We start from the raw sequence: 17,143 nt of genomic DNA, 5'->3' as shown, positions 1-17,143 counted from the left end.
ATTGATTGTTTGTAGTTTTTTTAAAATTGTGCAGTAGCACCATATTTATAATTATTCTCCATATTTAGTGTTATTCACATAAAAATAAAAAATTAAATGAAATTTAGAGATAATCAAGATACACATTGGTTGATATTCTATAGTTTTTCCACGTATTATGCCTAACCTCATTTATTTACCCAATAAATTGCAATTTGAAAAATTGACGATCAACTAATTATGCCCCCCAACGTACGATTAGAATTCATATATTAACTTTTAGTCGAAAAAATTAAATACCTAAGATGCAAAATCAAATTTAAAAAAATACTTCAGAAGCTACACAGAAAAAATAAATAAAGGTCATGGACGGGGGAATCAAAGAACATATATAAATATAACTAAGTCTACACAAATCATCGCCTAGCCTTATCTATCCATCTGAAAAGATGATTTAATCAGTTAATTGTAATCTAACTGAAACAACACAGTGTTAATTCTGATACAGTTTTTTTATAAAGGTGATGTTGTATTAGTATGTACTATTAAAAGAGTGGCTGCTAAATTTAGTAAATTAAGTAGTTTCAATTATTAAAAAAAAAAAATTTCATTGATATATTCTGAATAAAAAAAGAAAAGGAAAAGTAAGAAAAAGAAAAGGTGGGAGATGATGAATTGTAAGTGGATGATTAGTAAACTTCTGACGTCGCTTGTGTTTAAACCGAATACAGACATTTTCCACCGCTCTCTTTATCCATCCCTTTCCCAATCACTATAAAAACTCTCCTTTCAAATATATAATATACATATATAGAAAGAGAGAGGGGGTGTGTGTCTTGTGTATGATTGGTTGAAAGTTAAAAGTGTACACCCGAATTAAGGGAAGGAATAGTTGAAGGCGGTGGTGTTTCAGTTTTTATCCCTATTAGAGCTCCCTGCAGCCATCAGTTGGTCTACAATATTTCTATTTTCAGTTTCATTTTTCGTCATGTATACTCCATTAAAAAAATAATTCCATGCAGAAAGGTTACTAGTAGTTTAAATTGAAATTTTTGATTCAATATAAATTTCAAACGAGTTTGATGGAGTAGGAAAAGTATAGAGTAGTGACCAATTGTGAATGATATTAGAAATCGCCGTTCATATTCTTAAAAGGGGGTTAAAAGGAGCAAGGTTATCCACTTTTATAAAAATGCAATAAGATTATTACTAAGTTGATGGGGAAAAGATTTAGATATTTTCCGTCTTTTTTTGGGGATTTGGGAAAGAACATCGAGAGATTTATCATAAATTGCTTTGTAAGTTAAAAATGGTCAATCCCCTTAAAAGTCTTAAAACAAGGAAAGGAATAAATTATCGTAGCAACGGATCCCTGGGCAACCTTTTTTTCTAATAAATGTATCCCTTCAACAAGTCGAATCTTGTTGCCCATTAACTCTAGAATTACTACGGTTATCCAAGTAGCTACCCTCAAATAAGATTTAATGAAATCCGATGTTTCACTGTTTGAATTAGTTCATATTTATACATGCCGGACTTAACTTTAAGACAAGCACCCAATGGCTCAAACAATGAGAACGTTATTGTGGTGGGTGGATTGATAATTTTCCTGCATAAGAGTTTGAGAAATAAATTTAAATTGTATAAGCATTTTGGAAGATACAATCTAAATCAGGAAATCAAATTTACAAACATATCAGTGAATAAATATACTAGTCACGCGTATGTATATTAAGACAGCCACATTAAATCTTACCCTTTTCAGAAGGTAAGACGGAGTATGTTTTAAAATTTTAAAGTCAGAGCCAAATGTGAATTCGATATGTAGATACGTCCGTCAATAATTTTTTTTCAAACAAGAGAGTTCTACGAAATAAACTCCCGAGCCCCAGGACTTTTTTTTTAGGAGGGGGGGAGGGGGGGGGGGTTTTCAATTTTTTTTTTGAAAAAAAATTTAAAAAAAATATGCAACTTGTATAATAATTATTTGTAGCCATGTAGCTGTATAACTCAGAAAAGAACCAACATGCAGAATCCCACTATTTTCACAATTTGGAGCATTTAAATCGTCAGCTTAGTTTTGTCATCACTAAAATTCTGTTTTCCAATTTGGAGCAATTAAATCGTCAGTTTAATTTCATTAATTTTTTTAAAAATATCACTATATTCTTTTAAAATTTGGATTCCATGCTTCCAAACCCCTCTTCGTCTAAACAAATTAATGTAAATTTATAATCGTGAATGGGTGAAGGTGAATTCTAATTGAAAACAAAACAATTCAACGATTGGTTATAAACGGAATTATATCTTTTTATGTTTAATAGCAGTACTATTTATTTATTATTTGTACGATCTCTTTCAATTTGAAATATACACAAAAGGAAGAAAAAGAAAACTTGGGCAAGAAAGGAGCTTGATATGAAATGAGAAATTGAAAAATGAGATGAAGGTATGGGGCATTTCTGTCCTCGTATACAGGCTGTCTCATTTTTTATATATATAAAAATTTCCAAGATTTTGGTTTCACATCTCACTCCAATCATATTGAGTATTTTTTCTATTCTCAAATTTTGAATGTTGGAGAATCAATTTTAATATTTTTCTAACAGAAATTAATCATTACGAAGAATAAAATACAATTAAATACTAAAGAAAAATAGAAGGCTGTTGCAACGGTGATTAGTTCTTTAGTCCCACCAACGTCAGCACCTTCCAATAATTATACTCCATATTCCAATAATTATACTCCATATTGCATTTCATATTTTTATCATAATATGGTTAATTCGTTCATACAATATAATCTAATTTATGGATGACACAAAATTGAATAAATAATTGATACAATAAAAGTAAAATAGAGAAAAAGATAGGTTGATATATTGTTAGTAAAAAGGCACTCATCTCCTTTAAAGAGAAAAAAACTTAAATAAATGAGTCGAGACAACCGATCAAGTTATATTTAGTTGTAGGGTGTCGAATGCTTTGTAATATTATAGTAACAATCGATGCAATGTTGATATGAGTCTTGACGACAATGGTGATATGCATCCTCGCATGAAAAGGGGCTTTGATAGTGATATTCTAGGTGATTACGGGGATAATTTGGGACGTAACAAATAAAATCACCTTTAAAGAGTTTCAATCTAATTAGAAGTTTGAGAAGAAACGCTAATTCGAGACTTAGCACCAAGACTCAAGGTTGAGTGCCAAAATTTCCCCCTTCTCATCGAAACTGTAGAAACATAGAAACTGTTCGTAGAAAAAGGGGTGTATTTTCATTCATATGATAATTGTACAATTAGCACCATTATATAGGTACTAGGAGACTTTATACAAGGTAAACCTAGATTTTACATTAATTACAATTATCAATATCTTCTATAGTTGGTAAAAGATAATCACCACTAATCTTCCTCCGGATATTGTGTGATCTTCTTCCAACACTCCCCCTCAAGTTAAGTAACGGGATTGCCAATACTCTACTTGCATAATACTTCTCGAAACGATTTCGAGTTCACCGCCTTTGTCAGGATATCAGCCAATTGGTCTTCAGACTTGACATATGGCATTTCAACGATCTTTGCTTCAATGTTCTCCTTTATGAAGTGTCTATCAACTTCCACATGCTTCGTTCGATCATGTTGGATGGGTTCTCGATATGCTAATCGCTGCCTTGTTGTCGCAAAATAGCTTGCAAGTCCGAGAAGAACACAAATCCAACTCCTTCATAAGCTTTCTTAGCCAAAGTATCTCGGTCATCCCACTCTTAATTCCTCGAATTCGCCTCGACTGACGGCGCCACTACTTTCGTTTTTTACTCCTCCATGTCACAAGGTTGCCTCCTATGAAGGTAAAGTACCCGGCTTGACCTCTTGTCGGTTGGGTTCACCAATCAGATCGTAAATCCATGTATTTCCAAGTGCCCATGCTTCTCAAAAAGTAGTCCATGTTCAGCCGTTCCTTCAAATATCCCATCGTGCGCAAACCGCCTCCTAGTGTTCTTCTTGCGTGCATGCATAAACCGACTTACAACTCCCACAGATATGCAATGTCCCGATCAGTATGGGATAGGTAGATCACTTCCCTACCAACCTCGGTATCTCCCTCTGTCCGTCCTTTTTGCCTGTTCTTTCATCGTGATCCATGGTTTTGAGCCATTGGAGTGTACTGGTTTACAATCAAGCATCCCGACTTCACCAACAAATCTAATACATACTTCCTTTGGTTGATGAAGATTCCCCTTTTAGATCTCAAAACTTATGCCTAGAAAGTATTTAAGGAGACCCAAATCTTTCATCTCAAATTCGCTAAACAAGTTCTTCCTTAGTTCAGCTATTTCTTCTTCATCATCTCCAGTAATAATCATGTCGTCTACATATATAATCAAATGATGATCTTACCATTTTTCTTGATGAACAATGTGTGGTGAGTACTGTTTATACTCGTATTTTCATCACCTCGAGTGAATCTTCCAAACCAGGCTCGTGGAGATTGCTTCAATCCATATAGTGTCTTCAACTATTTGGCATACTTCTCCATCTAGAAAGTCCCCAATGAATCCTGGTGGAGGTTCCGTGAAGGCAGAGCTTTGGTAACTCTCCATGCAAGAAGAAGAGCGTGATGATAGACTTCCGCACGATTGTGTGTCGACGATCAGACTTATGTTTCATAAATAAATCAATTCTATCGCTGATCATCCCCGCGAAGCTACAACAGAAATGCTAGAAACGACCTTTGAAAAAGATGCGCGACTACCGCATCGAGTGTACTAAACAAAATATGGAATTCTCGATGTTTGAGCAAGTTTAAAGCTGTGCTGTGACTCTTTCAACCAAACGCGAGTTTCACCTGAAAAAATCGTGAAGAAATGGAAAGTTTTGGATAAAGAAGTTTAAAACGGAAGAGATAATCACCATCTTGCGGCAATGGATCCGTGGTATACCTTTGCTCTGCGTCAGTGAGCTATCTCGTCCTGAAGGAGTAGAGTCCACATTTCTGATGCCACGAAGAAATCCTCTTCGAGGAAATATCTACATAACTCGCGAAAAACTCGAGATATCATTAGCGAGTACAATTCTTCGCGTCACATACTATAGACATCAATCTCCCGAGATAAGACAGGACAAAGCCTATAAGCAATTCTGGTGTCAAGTAAATGATGATATCAGTAAGTGTGCGAACCGTCTCTACGATTGTGGACTAAAACTCTTGATTTTATAGATTATTTGTAATTTCATCACAGCGACTCTCATTCTTGTCAGAGTCGTAGTAACTCCGATTGCCCCACAATCAAAAATCTAACCCTTTGTGTTTCGTTACTAGACATGATGCTATGACGAAAAATGGGGTTACCGAATAAAAATAAATTCGAATATATGAGGGTAATATAACATATAGTCTTTTATAAATTTAATAAGTGCGGGGGTCGGTTTTAAATAAATGGGATTGCATCATGTAATAAAACTTTGTGCAGGGGTGGGGAAATGATTACGTATTTATGAAAATAATTGAGGCTTGACATAAAAATGCGAACCACTTTCTCCCCATGCTCAGTATTTATTCCCTTGAACTCCGTCTCCGTCAGTCAAACCCAAAGTTCGGCGCCCGCACGTTGCTGCCGCCGGTCGGGGTCTCGGGGCACTGCGTTCCTTTTCCGGCTGTTTCCTTTGTGGTTCTGACAGCGATCTGCCTCTGCTGTCCTGCGTCGTCGTCACGCCGACGGCCGTGCTTGGCTTTGAGGCGTTCCTCTACACCGTTCTTCCCACCACTCCGGATACCCCAATCTCTTGAAGCGGGTTTCGTAAGTGTGCTTTTGCTTTCCGCGATATAGAGCACCACGGTTGGAGGTCGGCCGGGAAAGATTTCCCGAGCGGCCTGCAGCGGGCGGGCGCGGCGGTGGCAAGCCAGTGCGATTTGGTGGGCGGTGGCTTTGGGCGGCGAATCCTTGTCCGATCTCCCCCCAAGTGATGAATCAGTTCCTCCGGGAGCTCCTGGTTGGTGGAGGAAGCGGTGGCATGATGTTGAGTCGGCCTTTCCTTCTTCACCATTCCGTGGCGACCTCGGCCCAGTGGGGTCGGTTCTTCCTTGATTATCTCTCTCCCGAATTGAATCGTACTCCCGATTCAGGCCCGTCGGAAATTTGATTAGCCGTTTCGCTCGGTGAACTCGGAATTGATCTATTCCTTTGTCTGACAAGCTGATTGGTTGTTTTTGACACCGATCGATGTTGATCCACGATCCGTGGATCTTTTACCAGTCGTATGTCTCTAATCCAGTCGCCTTATTTGAGGTATATTGCTTGTTCTTCCGGGTTGTAGATGAGGTATCGGTCCGCTTGTTCTCGAATGTTACCGCCGAGCTGTCCCACCTGCCATGATGCTTTGGACGTTTGGTGGTGTGCGAAGGCTCAGCGATAATGTCATCCTCGATGTTGTCGACGATCCACGAGAATACCACCAAGTCATTCTCCTCCCACTCGTCGAACCCTTTGCTCCCTGGGTTCGGTGGGTCGTTCTGGATGTATGAATAGGCTCCTCGGCCTCCAATCTTCACTTTGATCAATCGTGACCAAAGGGGGTAATTCTTTCCATTTAGTTTAAAGGCAACAGTGATGTTTTTGCTGTTCCTTAGACTTGTTATCTGGTCTGGGTTTGATTTCGTATCCTCCGATTCTGACATGTTTGATGTAGGGTCTGATTTCTGAGTTTGATTTTGGCTGGAGAAGGGTCGGGAAAGGTATTATCGGCTGTGATGAAATTTTTCTGAGCCAAGATCGTTCTGCTCTGAGGCCATGTAGAAACTGTGTCGGTAGAAAAAGGGGCTGTATTTTCATTCATATGATAATTGTACAATTAGCACCATTATATAGGTACTAGGAGACTTTATACAAGGTAAACCTATTTTACATTAATTACATTGATCCCAAATCTTCTATAGTTGGCAAGATATAATCACTCCTAATCTTCCTCCGGATCTCGTGTGATATTCTCGTGTGAAATCCATGGGTTCCATCCCAAAACCAATTGGTGATATGAGGAGGGCCCATGAGAAAATATAATAGCCTTAGTTATCAGTTTTATGCATTGACACCGAAAGAACCGACCCGTTATATGTTATATTTTTAGTTTCAATTGCCAACACCCTGGACTCAAACCCTTCAAGTGAACCTTGGAGGGGTTGGACTTTTTTCTAATCGATTGGACAATTGGCCCAATTTTTTTCGATCGGTTGGGCCACTTGGCCCAAATTTTTAAATCCAGATATACTGCTGGATTAGTCATTTTTTTTTGTTTCGGCCCAGATATACTGCTGGGTTAAATTTGACCCACAGTCGGCGACCCGCTCTGATACCATGATAGAAATCCATGGGTTCCATCCTAAAACCAATTGGTGATAGGAGGAGGGCCCATGAGACTTATATACTAGTTTCAGTTTTCTCTTGACATCAATGTGGGACAGTTATATGTTATATTTTTAGTTTCAATTGCCAACAGAAACAGATGAATAATGAGTGGAATGAAGTTAAAATTCGGAGAGAACCCAAAAATAAGAGACAAGAGTTATTTATGAGAGCTTGGCAGCCAAATCAGAATTCAAGAAAATGACTATTAGTAAACAAAAGTCATTCTTATATCAAAACCAAGACTAAACAGGAACCCTTAGATTATGATGATCAATCGCTTAAATTGTGCCATGTGACATTTTTATATGATTTATTTTATGTAGTAAAGGTAAATTAGGGATAAAAGTCAATCCTTAAAAGTAAAATTTTAGAAATCCTAAACTAAATTTTATACTCCCTTCACCGCCATTACTTATTTATCACTAGTTTCCTTTTTGGTACATCCACCAATACATGTCGCACTTATTTTTTACTACTATTTAATGGACCTAGATTTCATTAACTCATTTTCACTCACATGTTATGGAGTATATAAAAGTAGGATCCACATTTCACTAACTTTTTCACCTAATTTCCATTTTAAAACACATGCCGCGTCAAAGTGTTATATTTAATGGCGAACGAAGCGAGTATACCTTTCTTGACTAAATTATTTTTTCACACATCATATATCAAATTAAAGGTAATTCTATAAGAATTCTAATGAAATCTCAATTGCACGTGCTCTGATGAAAAAATTGCACAAAGTTGGAATATGTATCGCATTGCTATGATGCCATAATTAAGTCAATGTGCATATTAATGCCCCAAGTTCAATGTACATAATGCCAAAAAAATTTAATATTGTGTTTTAGAATTTTGCAAGCAGTATTATGCACTGCCCTAAGTGCATTTATGTAATGCCCTATGTACAATTAATTGTGTTTAATGCTATAAGTGTTGTATACTTGTATATGTGATGCCTTAGGTACAGACGTACAGTGCATGTAATGTCTCGAGGGCAGTGTATATAATTCTAATAAAATGTGTGTGTTTTTTCATCATATTACAATTATTAATTGGACCATGTTACTACCTAATGTCCTATTTATTATTGATTGGACCATGTTACTACCTAATGTCCTATTTACATGTAATTTACAAACGTCCGACGAAAATCTTAGATCTCCACTATTTATTATTGATTGGACCATGTTACTACCTAATGTCCTATTTACATGTAATTTACAAACGTCCGACGAAAATCTTAGATCTCCACCATCCATTTTTTAATCTAAGAGTTCATATTAAGCCTTAGTTTTAATCCTCCTTCCGTCCACAAAAAGCGGACCGCTGTATAAATGACGCGAGATTTAATATTTAAATGGTAAAGTATGAGAGATGACAAATATAATGAAAGTAGTGTTAGTAGATTTTGAGATAAAGACTATTAGTTGTTAAAAACTTTCTGTATTTAAAATTGATGTAATATTAGTAGATGACTCAAAAGGATAAAATTAGCACTATATTTTTGTGAATGGAGAGGATTTGAAATTTGGGCGAAAATCATCAATTACTATGATTTATTTAAATTACGACGACCATCGATAAAATTAATTGCTCTGCAGATCCACTAGTAACTAATTTCCCTGCTACACGAAGTGATCATATCACTATATATGTCAAAGTTGACGTGACATAACATTCTTATCTTAATAGATAGCTGGCGATTATACAAACATTAGAAACTCTGAAATTAGGCATCAAAAATAAAAGGTTTAGGTTGTTTATGTTTTAATTTGCAATAATATTTTCACAGTATCAGGCATGTCCACAGGACCATATAGGCGACAGGTCGGGTAGAATCGATTGATTTCATCGTCGATACATGAGTATGATAAGAAAATTCTATTTAATCGACATGTACTATCATGTTGGTTTTCTATTGTGAGATTTTTAGGTGTTGCTCTATAATCGACGATCATAACTAGAAAAATTATAATTCTATAATTCAAATAGTTATTAATTCGTCTTTTATAAAATTCACATAGTTTTTTAAATCACAATTCTCTCTCTATATTTCAAGGAATCTTCTTTGATAGATTTATTTCAATTATTTATATATCTATTTATATTAATTGGATATATAATTGTATCAATCATTTACAACAACATTCATATTCATGAGTTTATAATAGTTTTATATTATGGAACAAAATCACAAGATCTTGAAGAGAAATTTTCCTTCTGTTCATCAAGCGCCTCATTTTAATTGGACACAAATTTTAAAAAAATATAATAAAAAATAAATGGAAAAAAATAGAGTATAGATAAGTCTTATTTTTTATACTAAATTTATAATAAAATATGAATAAAATGAAACTAATGGAACATAGGCCCTATTATCAAAATGGAGTAAAAGTACAAATGAAATATTTATTGATGGACAAAAGATGATAAAATTGAACAACTATTGATGGTAGGAGGGGGTACGTAGTAAAATTTAAATTGACAATTTTATTAGTTTTACTAATTTTATTTCTTAAATTTGTTACTAGATGAGATCAAGAACATTTATTTATAGAAAATAACATACATTATACTTCATGTACCGAGTTAAAACAACATTATAATTTTAAAATATTAAAGTTGTATGAAAACGAACTAAAGTGGTCATTGTTTTTTCTAAAATTAGACATATAGGAGTACATAAATTTCCACGTCATATATAATTCGCGTAACACGACGTACGTATATACCTCAACGGCAGCAAGATTTAAAGATTGTAACCAAAAGAATTTTTTCTAATAGAAATTAGAAAATACTTGTTAGGGTCTTAAACTATTTTAGTAGTACTCCTATTAAAATAAGTGGTATACAATAATGTCATTGTGATTTTTTCTGAAAATATGTCTTCCTGATTAAATAGATGGTCAGTAAGTACGACACTACTAACACAAGTTGACATTTAGCTGCCGCAACAGGGTCTGTTTCACCCATTGATTGAAACTCTTTATAAGAATAGTAACCCGCCGCAACACCAACAACCTAGTTATTGCAAAAATAGGCAAAAGCCTTTTTTCTTTTAATTTGTTTCAGTAAAAATGATTTATTATTTAAAATAAAAATTTTTATCTTTACTTTATTTTCTCTTTCTTACCTTATTTTCTCCAATCATTATGCAAAATAAAACTGTATAAAATCTCAGGTCGCTCAAAGAAGGGGTCATCTTCCTTAGAACAAAGGGAGTACTAAATTTGTAGTTCTTTCATCCGAAAATATTACTCCCTCCATCCTATTAAATATAAAATATTTATTAGATTTCTGATACGGGATTTTATTTAGTGTTGTTTTGTGAATTATTAATGAGAATAAAGTAAGAGAGAGAAAAAAAAACGTAAAATAATGAATTAGTTCTTATAGGAAAGTTTCATTTTTAATGGATAATTTAAAATTAAAAATATTTATTTTTAATGTGACACTGAGAGTACAAGTTTTGCCATTTTGGAATTGTTAACAGTTTAAAAAGTATTTATTTTTTAGTAAATGGACCCCATACTCCACTAACTCATCTTTCTTATATACTCCACTAATTCATTACACTTATATGTATACTTCCTTTGAAAAAATAGTCTCATTTGTGGACGACACAAATTTTAATGAGAAATTGGTAAAGTAAAAGAGAAAGAGACTAGGTAAAATAAGAGAGTTAAAAAGTGGATAAAGTATTAGAAAGAGGAGATATAATATTCTCTACTTATTATCTCTTTTATTTTACTTTATCTTCCTTCTACTAACTATTTATACTCCCTCAGTCCAACTTTAGCAGTCTCGATTTCCGTTTTAATCCGTCTCACTTTAGGATTCCCAGTTAGAATATTTTATAAATGGTAATAGGTCACACATTCCACTAACCTTATTTCACTCATATTTTATTATAAAATTAATAGTAATATAAAAATGAGATTCACCTTCTATTTTTTTCATCAACTTTTTTTTTATAATTATTAAAACTCGTGCCAAACTTAAATAGGATTTTTAGTGAGCGCAAAAAACAAGCGCTTCACTTAATTTAATACGAGGGAGTATTAATTTTATAGTGAAATGTAATTAAAATAAAGTTAGTAAAATATCGTACTATCTATTATTGTAATACATCAGTAAAACAGTAAATATGACATTTATTGGTGTAGAACAAAATTGTAAAATATGATGATTTTTGGTGGAAGGAGGAAGTTGTTTTTTCCTTCAATTCTTATCCAGCATCGAAATAAAATCAATTAAAAAAATAAAATTTTCATATTTTATATATTCCTCGTTCCTATTAAATGTAAGAAAGGAAAAAAAAATTATTTCTTTAAATTTCACTTTCATTGTACCAAAAATGACTTCACAATTTATATATTTAAAAATAATTCTAATTTTAGAATTTGACATTGGAAAAGTAGAATTTTGACACCGCTAAAACTATAGACTCTATTTGAGCTGTGTATATATCTAGAGTGAGCATCTGTTTTTTTGTATATAAGCAAGCAAGCACTAGTAGTAGCATCTTACCTCCTCCTCGGCTGCAAAAGTGGGCTGGAAAAATAGAAAAGGATGATCCACTGTCTTCTCACTTTCCACCCCACTCAATTTCCCAATCCTTTGTAATTATAGTGAGAGATCTATATCTATCTATGAATCTATGAAGAAGAGACCAAAATCTAAAAATGATGTAAAACAAGCCCATCTCTCCTCAACAACAACCACAACCATGACAGAAACAGATCCACCCAAGAAGCAAGTCCGAAGAAGGCTTCAGACAAGAAAACCTTATCAAGAAAACCTGCTCAACATGGCCGAAGCCCGCCGCGAAATCGTGGCCGCCCTCAAACTCCACCGCGCCTCCATGAAACACCAACAGGCGCAAGCCAGAATTTGCGATTTTGCACCGAAGCAAAACCCGCCTTATGAGTGTTGTTCCTATCCGGCCCCCCCGCCGCCTATGGGAGATTTTGAGGGTCTTGATTTTGCTCTGCCAAGGCAGGCGCTGGGGCTGAATCTGAACCTGCATGACCTCATCACCGCGCCTTGTTCGGTTTACTCGCCTCCTCCTCCTCCTCCTCCCCAATTGCTGGAGAAGCCGGATGGCTTTGAGTTCTTGGAAATCGGAGGAGAGGAGGAGAGGGAAGAGGAAGTTGTGGAATTTCCGGCGTGGCTGATTGCGAATGAGAGCTGTTTGGAGCTGCACCATCTTCATCACCCTGATTTCCTTCAGGCCTCTGTTTTGCCATGGTAACATTTCTTTCCAATTAATTCATTCATTTACGGTTGGCGGTGGATTACAAGATTGCCTTTTCATCCATTTATTCACTCATCGGATAAGGATCCGTGATCGGTCGTTTCTGGCTTCTTCTCTTACATTTTTTTGGGGAAATTTTTAAATGAGTATAACTTTTTTATTCTGACTAATTAAATTGATTCTCACTGAACAATTTGCACGCACGTATACCTGGATTTGGGATTTGACGGAAGTTAGTGAATTTTATTAACCAGATTTTACATTGAATTTCTAAAGGAGTTGAGTCTTAATTAGAAAACAATTGTTTTTTCATTTATTTTGGATAGTAAAGCTATGAAATTAGTGTAGCCAAATACATTGTATAATTGTATAATAGTAGTACTTCTCTTTTTACTAGATTTGAATCAATATATCTGACGTTGTAAATGAATAGTGCCGAGATACCTATGGTAAACCAGCAATAGGCTCAATTCTCAAGTGCATAGAATTTTATCCCTAGAGAAGTTCTCGCCATCAAACATAGGTTTAATGCTTTAAACCTAGCACAATTTTCCTACTCATGACTTTATACTAGTGCAAAACTTATGGTGTGATTTTATTTAATCTGACAATATTAATTCAAACTACTATGCAATTTATTCTTAGTTCCGTTTCTTCGTGGACTTCTTATAGCCTCGAGTGTAATTTTATTATATTTGTGCTGGAATATAATATTATTATACTTATCTCGTAATTTATAGTGTCTAACTTTCATGATCGATCGATGCTTAAATTAATTAATCTTACTTTTTTGTTGTTAAAATTGCAGCATGGAGATCGAGGAAATTGAAGGAATGGATGGAGATTGGTTGGCTTGAGAATGTTTTGATTGTGTTTCTTTTTTTTCGCATGATCAAATATATATGCGTGCTCAATATTAATGTGGGCGCTAGGAATTTTTTGAATTTAAGTTTACAAACTAAGTCTCTCTATTATATATAATTATAAACGTTGTTCTCATCTCGTATTATAAAATAATACTATCGTGATATAATTTTATGTAGTTAATGTACTTATATATGCATCAAGTAATAGTGGTTCGGATTTCCAAGAAATATATGGCAACATGTAAAAGAATTTCTTGATGGCGAAGAATTGATTTTGCAAGGTGATCTTTATATATTTGTATGCTATCCTCTTTTTTTTCTTGTATCGTAGTTTTTACATAAATGAATTGGAATATATATTTATGAAAGTGTGAAAATGGTTACTGTTTTATTTGTATCAAGTAGGCTAAAGCTTATATGCCATATGAATAATATGATAATAGTACTATATAAGGCTTTATTAGTAGTTGGGGTATCGGAAATGGGCCTGCTCTAAAGATGTTGTTTAGCCCATTATTGCTGCATGATCATGTCTGGTTTAAAATAGTTTGGCCAAACTTTTTATTATTATTAGACTAAGGGTATCCACCGGCGGATCCAGTGATTATTCTCATTACTGATTAGTAGGCACCCCAAAGGGTGAGACAACTAACCTAAGAATTTTAAATTGCTCAATACCCAAAACAGTGATCGACTTACCAAACTTTAGTCACCAATGATTCAACTATAAAAACACATTACATTATCTTCTTTTTTTTCTGTTAATAGTCACTCAACTTTTATCGAAACCATCCAACTTATATTCTTGTCATTGAGATTATTTTTCCACCATATACGTCGTCTTAAGGCACTTCAAACGTTTAGATTTGATTGAGATTGTATATTAGTGGCGAGGCCAGGAATTTTGCGGTGGAGGGTTCAAGAACAAGAAAAATTTTAGCTCTACCACTGATAATAGTTGTGGGTATCTCTCGATAGTTTTGTCATTGAAATTAGTCATAGTAAGACCCTTACATGTTTTGTCTTTTTTTGATCATTTAGAATAAGAAGATCTTAAAATTAAAGGTATGTTTTCAGATATGTAATACTCAAGAAATAAATACATATCAAGCAAATTTAATCTAATCGAGAATAATTGATATAAGCATTTTGTGATTACCTTTAAAAGAATTTTACCTACTAATAAAATTAAATTTTTCATAAGTAAAGCAAATTGCTTAATTGTATATAGTAGAAAATTTTGATGAAATTATAAATTATATTACAATACCAATAAAAAAATAGTTTAAAATATAATATACTATTACAATGTTTATAAATCATTTAACAAATAACATCCTTTCAAAATTATAACCATTAAAAGTCATTGAATAAATAGTATCATACACATCTGAAAAATGATTTAACAGTAAAGTTATTGGGTAAAAATAAAACATCTCTAAAATATAATTTGACAAAAAATAAATTAGAATATTGTATTGGGTAAAAGATTTAAAATATTCTTTAAAAGTCATTTGGTAAGTTTAGCACATCTAGAATGTTTGAAAAAAAAATATTGTTGTTATTTATATGCAAGTATGTAACATAGTATAATGAAAATTTATTGCTTCTTCTATCCATAAACCATGAGGTTTGAGCAGCTAATCATGTTTGCAGTTTCAGATTGTTTCTCATTTCAATTTCTTGTGTAAAAGATTTTCTTTCACAATTTCTGATAATAGAAATTAGCGAAATTATTTATATGTGAATGAATAGGTAACCCCCTCTTGTCAGTGGATGCATTGGAGAAAATGATGGAAGATTCAACAGTGCAGAAAAAGGTATAGGATATCTCACGGAAAATGATTTTTCCGTGAGATATCCTATACCCTTACTTTGAATTATTAATTTTACATGCACATAAGATGAGAGCCGAGACCCTTCAGAGATTAATTTTGCATTTCCACAAATTATCTCTTGTGTCCAACATTAATTATCTTTTTATAGATTTTGATATTTCAGAAATTTAAATACTATTTTTTAATAAATCGTGATAGTGTAAAGTTTTATGAATTGCTTTTCTTTTTCCCCTTTAATAATACCTAATATATTTTGTTGCCCCGCCCAATACCTATATAACTGTCCACCACTATCATTCTTTATTTTTATTTATTTTTTTATTATTTTACTGTATTTTTGTTGATGATTTTGATCGATTTGGTTGTCTTCCAATATATATTTATACATTATTTTTATTGACATTTGTTATGAGTTTTTATTGGCACAATAAATTGCTTTTGTATAAATTTGTGGTTTTAAAACTTGAAATAATAATATTGTTTCTCTTTTGGTACGTCTGAATTCACTGTTTTGAATTAATGCAAATAGAAAATTAATTGAGTTACATCGCACGGGGTATGATACTAGTATTAATAAAGTCCAACTTTTTATGAAGAATAATTTATCAAAAATATAAAATTCACTGATTCTGGAGACGGATAAAATTTCGAAAGTAGATTAATCTAGAAAGCCGGTTACACCATGAATATATCTAAACTGCAATGCTATCAAATCCAGGAAATCCTAACAACCAAAACAGGTAACTTAGTAGTCTTATACTCTTATTCCTCAAAATGGAAATAAAAATTCTTATACGTGTGTTGTCAAATCGGTAAATCTCTATTATTTTCATCTAAACGCTTTTAATCACTTGAGTCAACGCGCTCCGACATTCAATTTTGACTGTGATTGGGTTCAACTTCAACATCATATGGTCTGTGCCCCCCAAACCTCTCACTATCTATATACATAAACACACATGATTATATATCACTATATATAGGTAATCATGCATGCATTATGCATTGTGCATACACACACTCCTCAACTAGATCTCTTCATTTAATTCCATGCACTTCTTAATTAATTTTATATAGAAGACGAGGTGCATTCAATTGTTAAGATACTTCACCTCGACTAATAAGTCAGAAGATGGAAAAGGCCGAAGCTAAGTACAGGGGCGTGCGGAAGCGAAAATGGGGGAAGTACGTGTCCGAGATACGCCTCCCGAACAGCCGGGAGCGTATATGGCTCGGCTCGTATGACACGGCAGAGAAGGCGGCACGGGCTTTTGATGCGGCCCTCTTCTGCCTCCGAGGCCCCTCCGCCAGCTTCAACTTCCCGGACGACCCGCCGCCCGCCATTGTGGGCGGGCAGGGGCTGGCTCGGTCCGAGATCCAAGCGGTGGCGCAGAGCTATGGGAATAGCTATGGCGATGGGCTTGAGGGTCAGGCCTCGGGTGATGTGGATTTGGTTGATGGATCATTTTGGAAAATGGTGGACATGAATATTGGTGGGCAAAATGCGGGCTGCGTTTCGGATTTTGGGCTGTTTGAGGAGCCCACTGAAATGTATATGGACCCAAATTATGAAGCCCGGGTGTGTGAAGATGAGGAGGAGGGGAGTTATTATCACGGGCTTTGGAGTTTCTAACATTTCGTTTCAAATTTTCTGTCATAGGATATGTATGTCTTTACGAAGTCTTCAAAATCTTCAATTGTATAATAACACTATATAGTAGTATTAACTATTGTTATTATTCTATTTTGTATGCATTTTGAAATTCGAATCATATTTAACTTTATTGGAAGA

The 17,143-nt window shown here is 34.2% G+C and overlaps 2 protein-coding genes across 3 annotated transcripts in view; both read left to right on the top strand.

Annotated features, from left to right (window-relative positions):
* Positions 1-13,646, top strand: part of LOC125218641 — a 19,481-nt gene extending 5,835 nt beyond the window's left edge. The window contains exons 2-3 of one of the 2 annotated variants that reach the window (XM_048120359.1): positions 12,358-12,640; positions 13,456-13,646. In XM_048120359.1, the coding sequence (XP_047976316.1) occupies positions 12,358-12,640; positions 13,456-13,504 (332 nt within the window). In that variant the 3' untranslated portion in view covers positions 13,505-13,646. Of the gene's footprint in view, positions 1-11,878; positions 12,641-13,455 lie in introns of those variants that run through there. The other variant, XM_048120358.1, reaches the window with a different exon arrangement.
* A 2,735-nt stretch (positions 13,647-16,381) lies between these two features.
* LOC125218165 (ethylene-responsive transcription factor ERF017-like) lies at positions 16,382-17,143 on the top strand. The gene has a single exon (XM_048119782.1). It carries the CDS (start codon positions 16,484-16,486, stop codon positions 16,982-16,984), a length of 501 nt encoding a protein of 166 aa, XP_047975739.1. The 5' UTR covers positions 16,382-16,483; the 3' UTR covers positions 16,985-17,143.

The sequence above is a fragment of the Salvia hispanica genome, chromosome 4 (assembly GCF_023119035.1).
Source record: "Salvia hispanica cultivar TCC Black 2014 chromosome 4, UniMelb_Shisp_WGS_1.0, whole genome shotgun sequence".
NCBI lineage: Eukaryota > Viridiplantae > Streptophyta > Magnoliopsida > Lamiales > Lamiaceae > Salvia > Salvia hispanica.
This window is presented reverse-complemented; position numbering and strand designations above follow the sequence as displayed.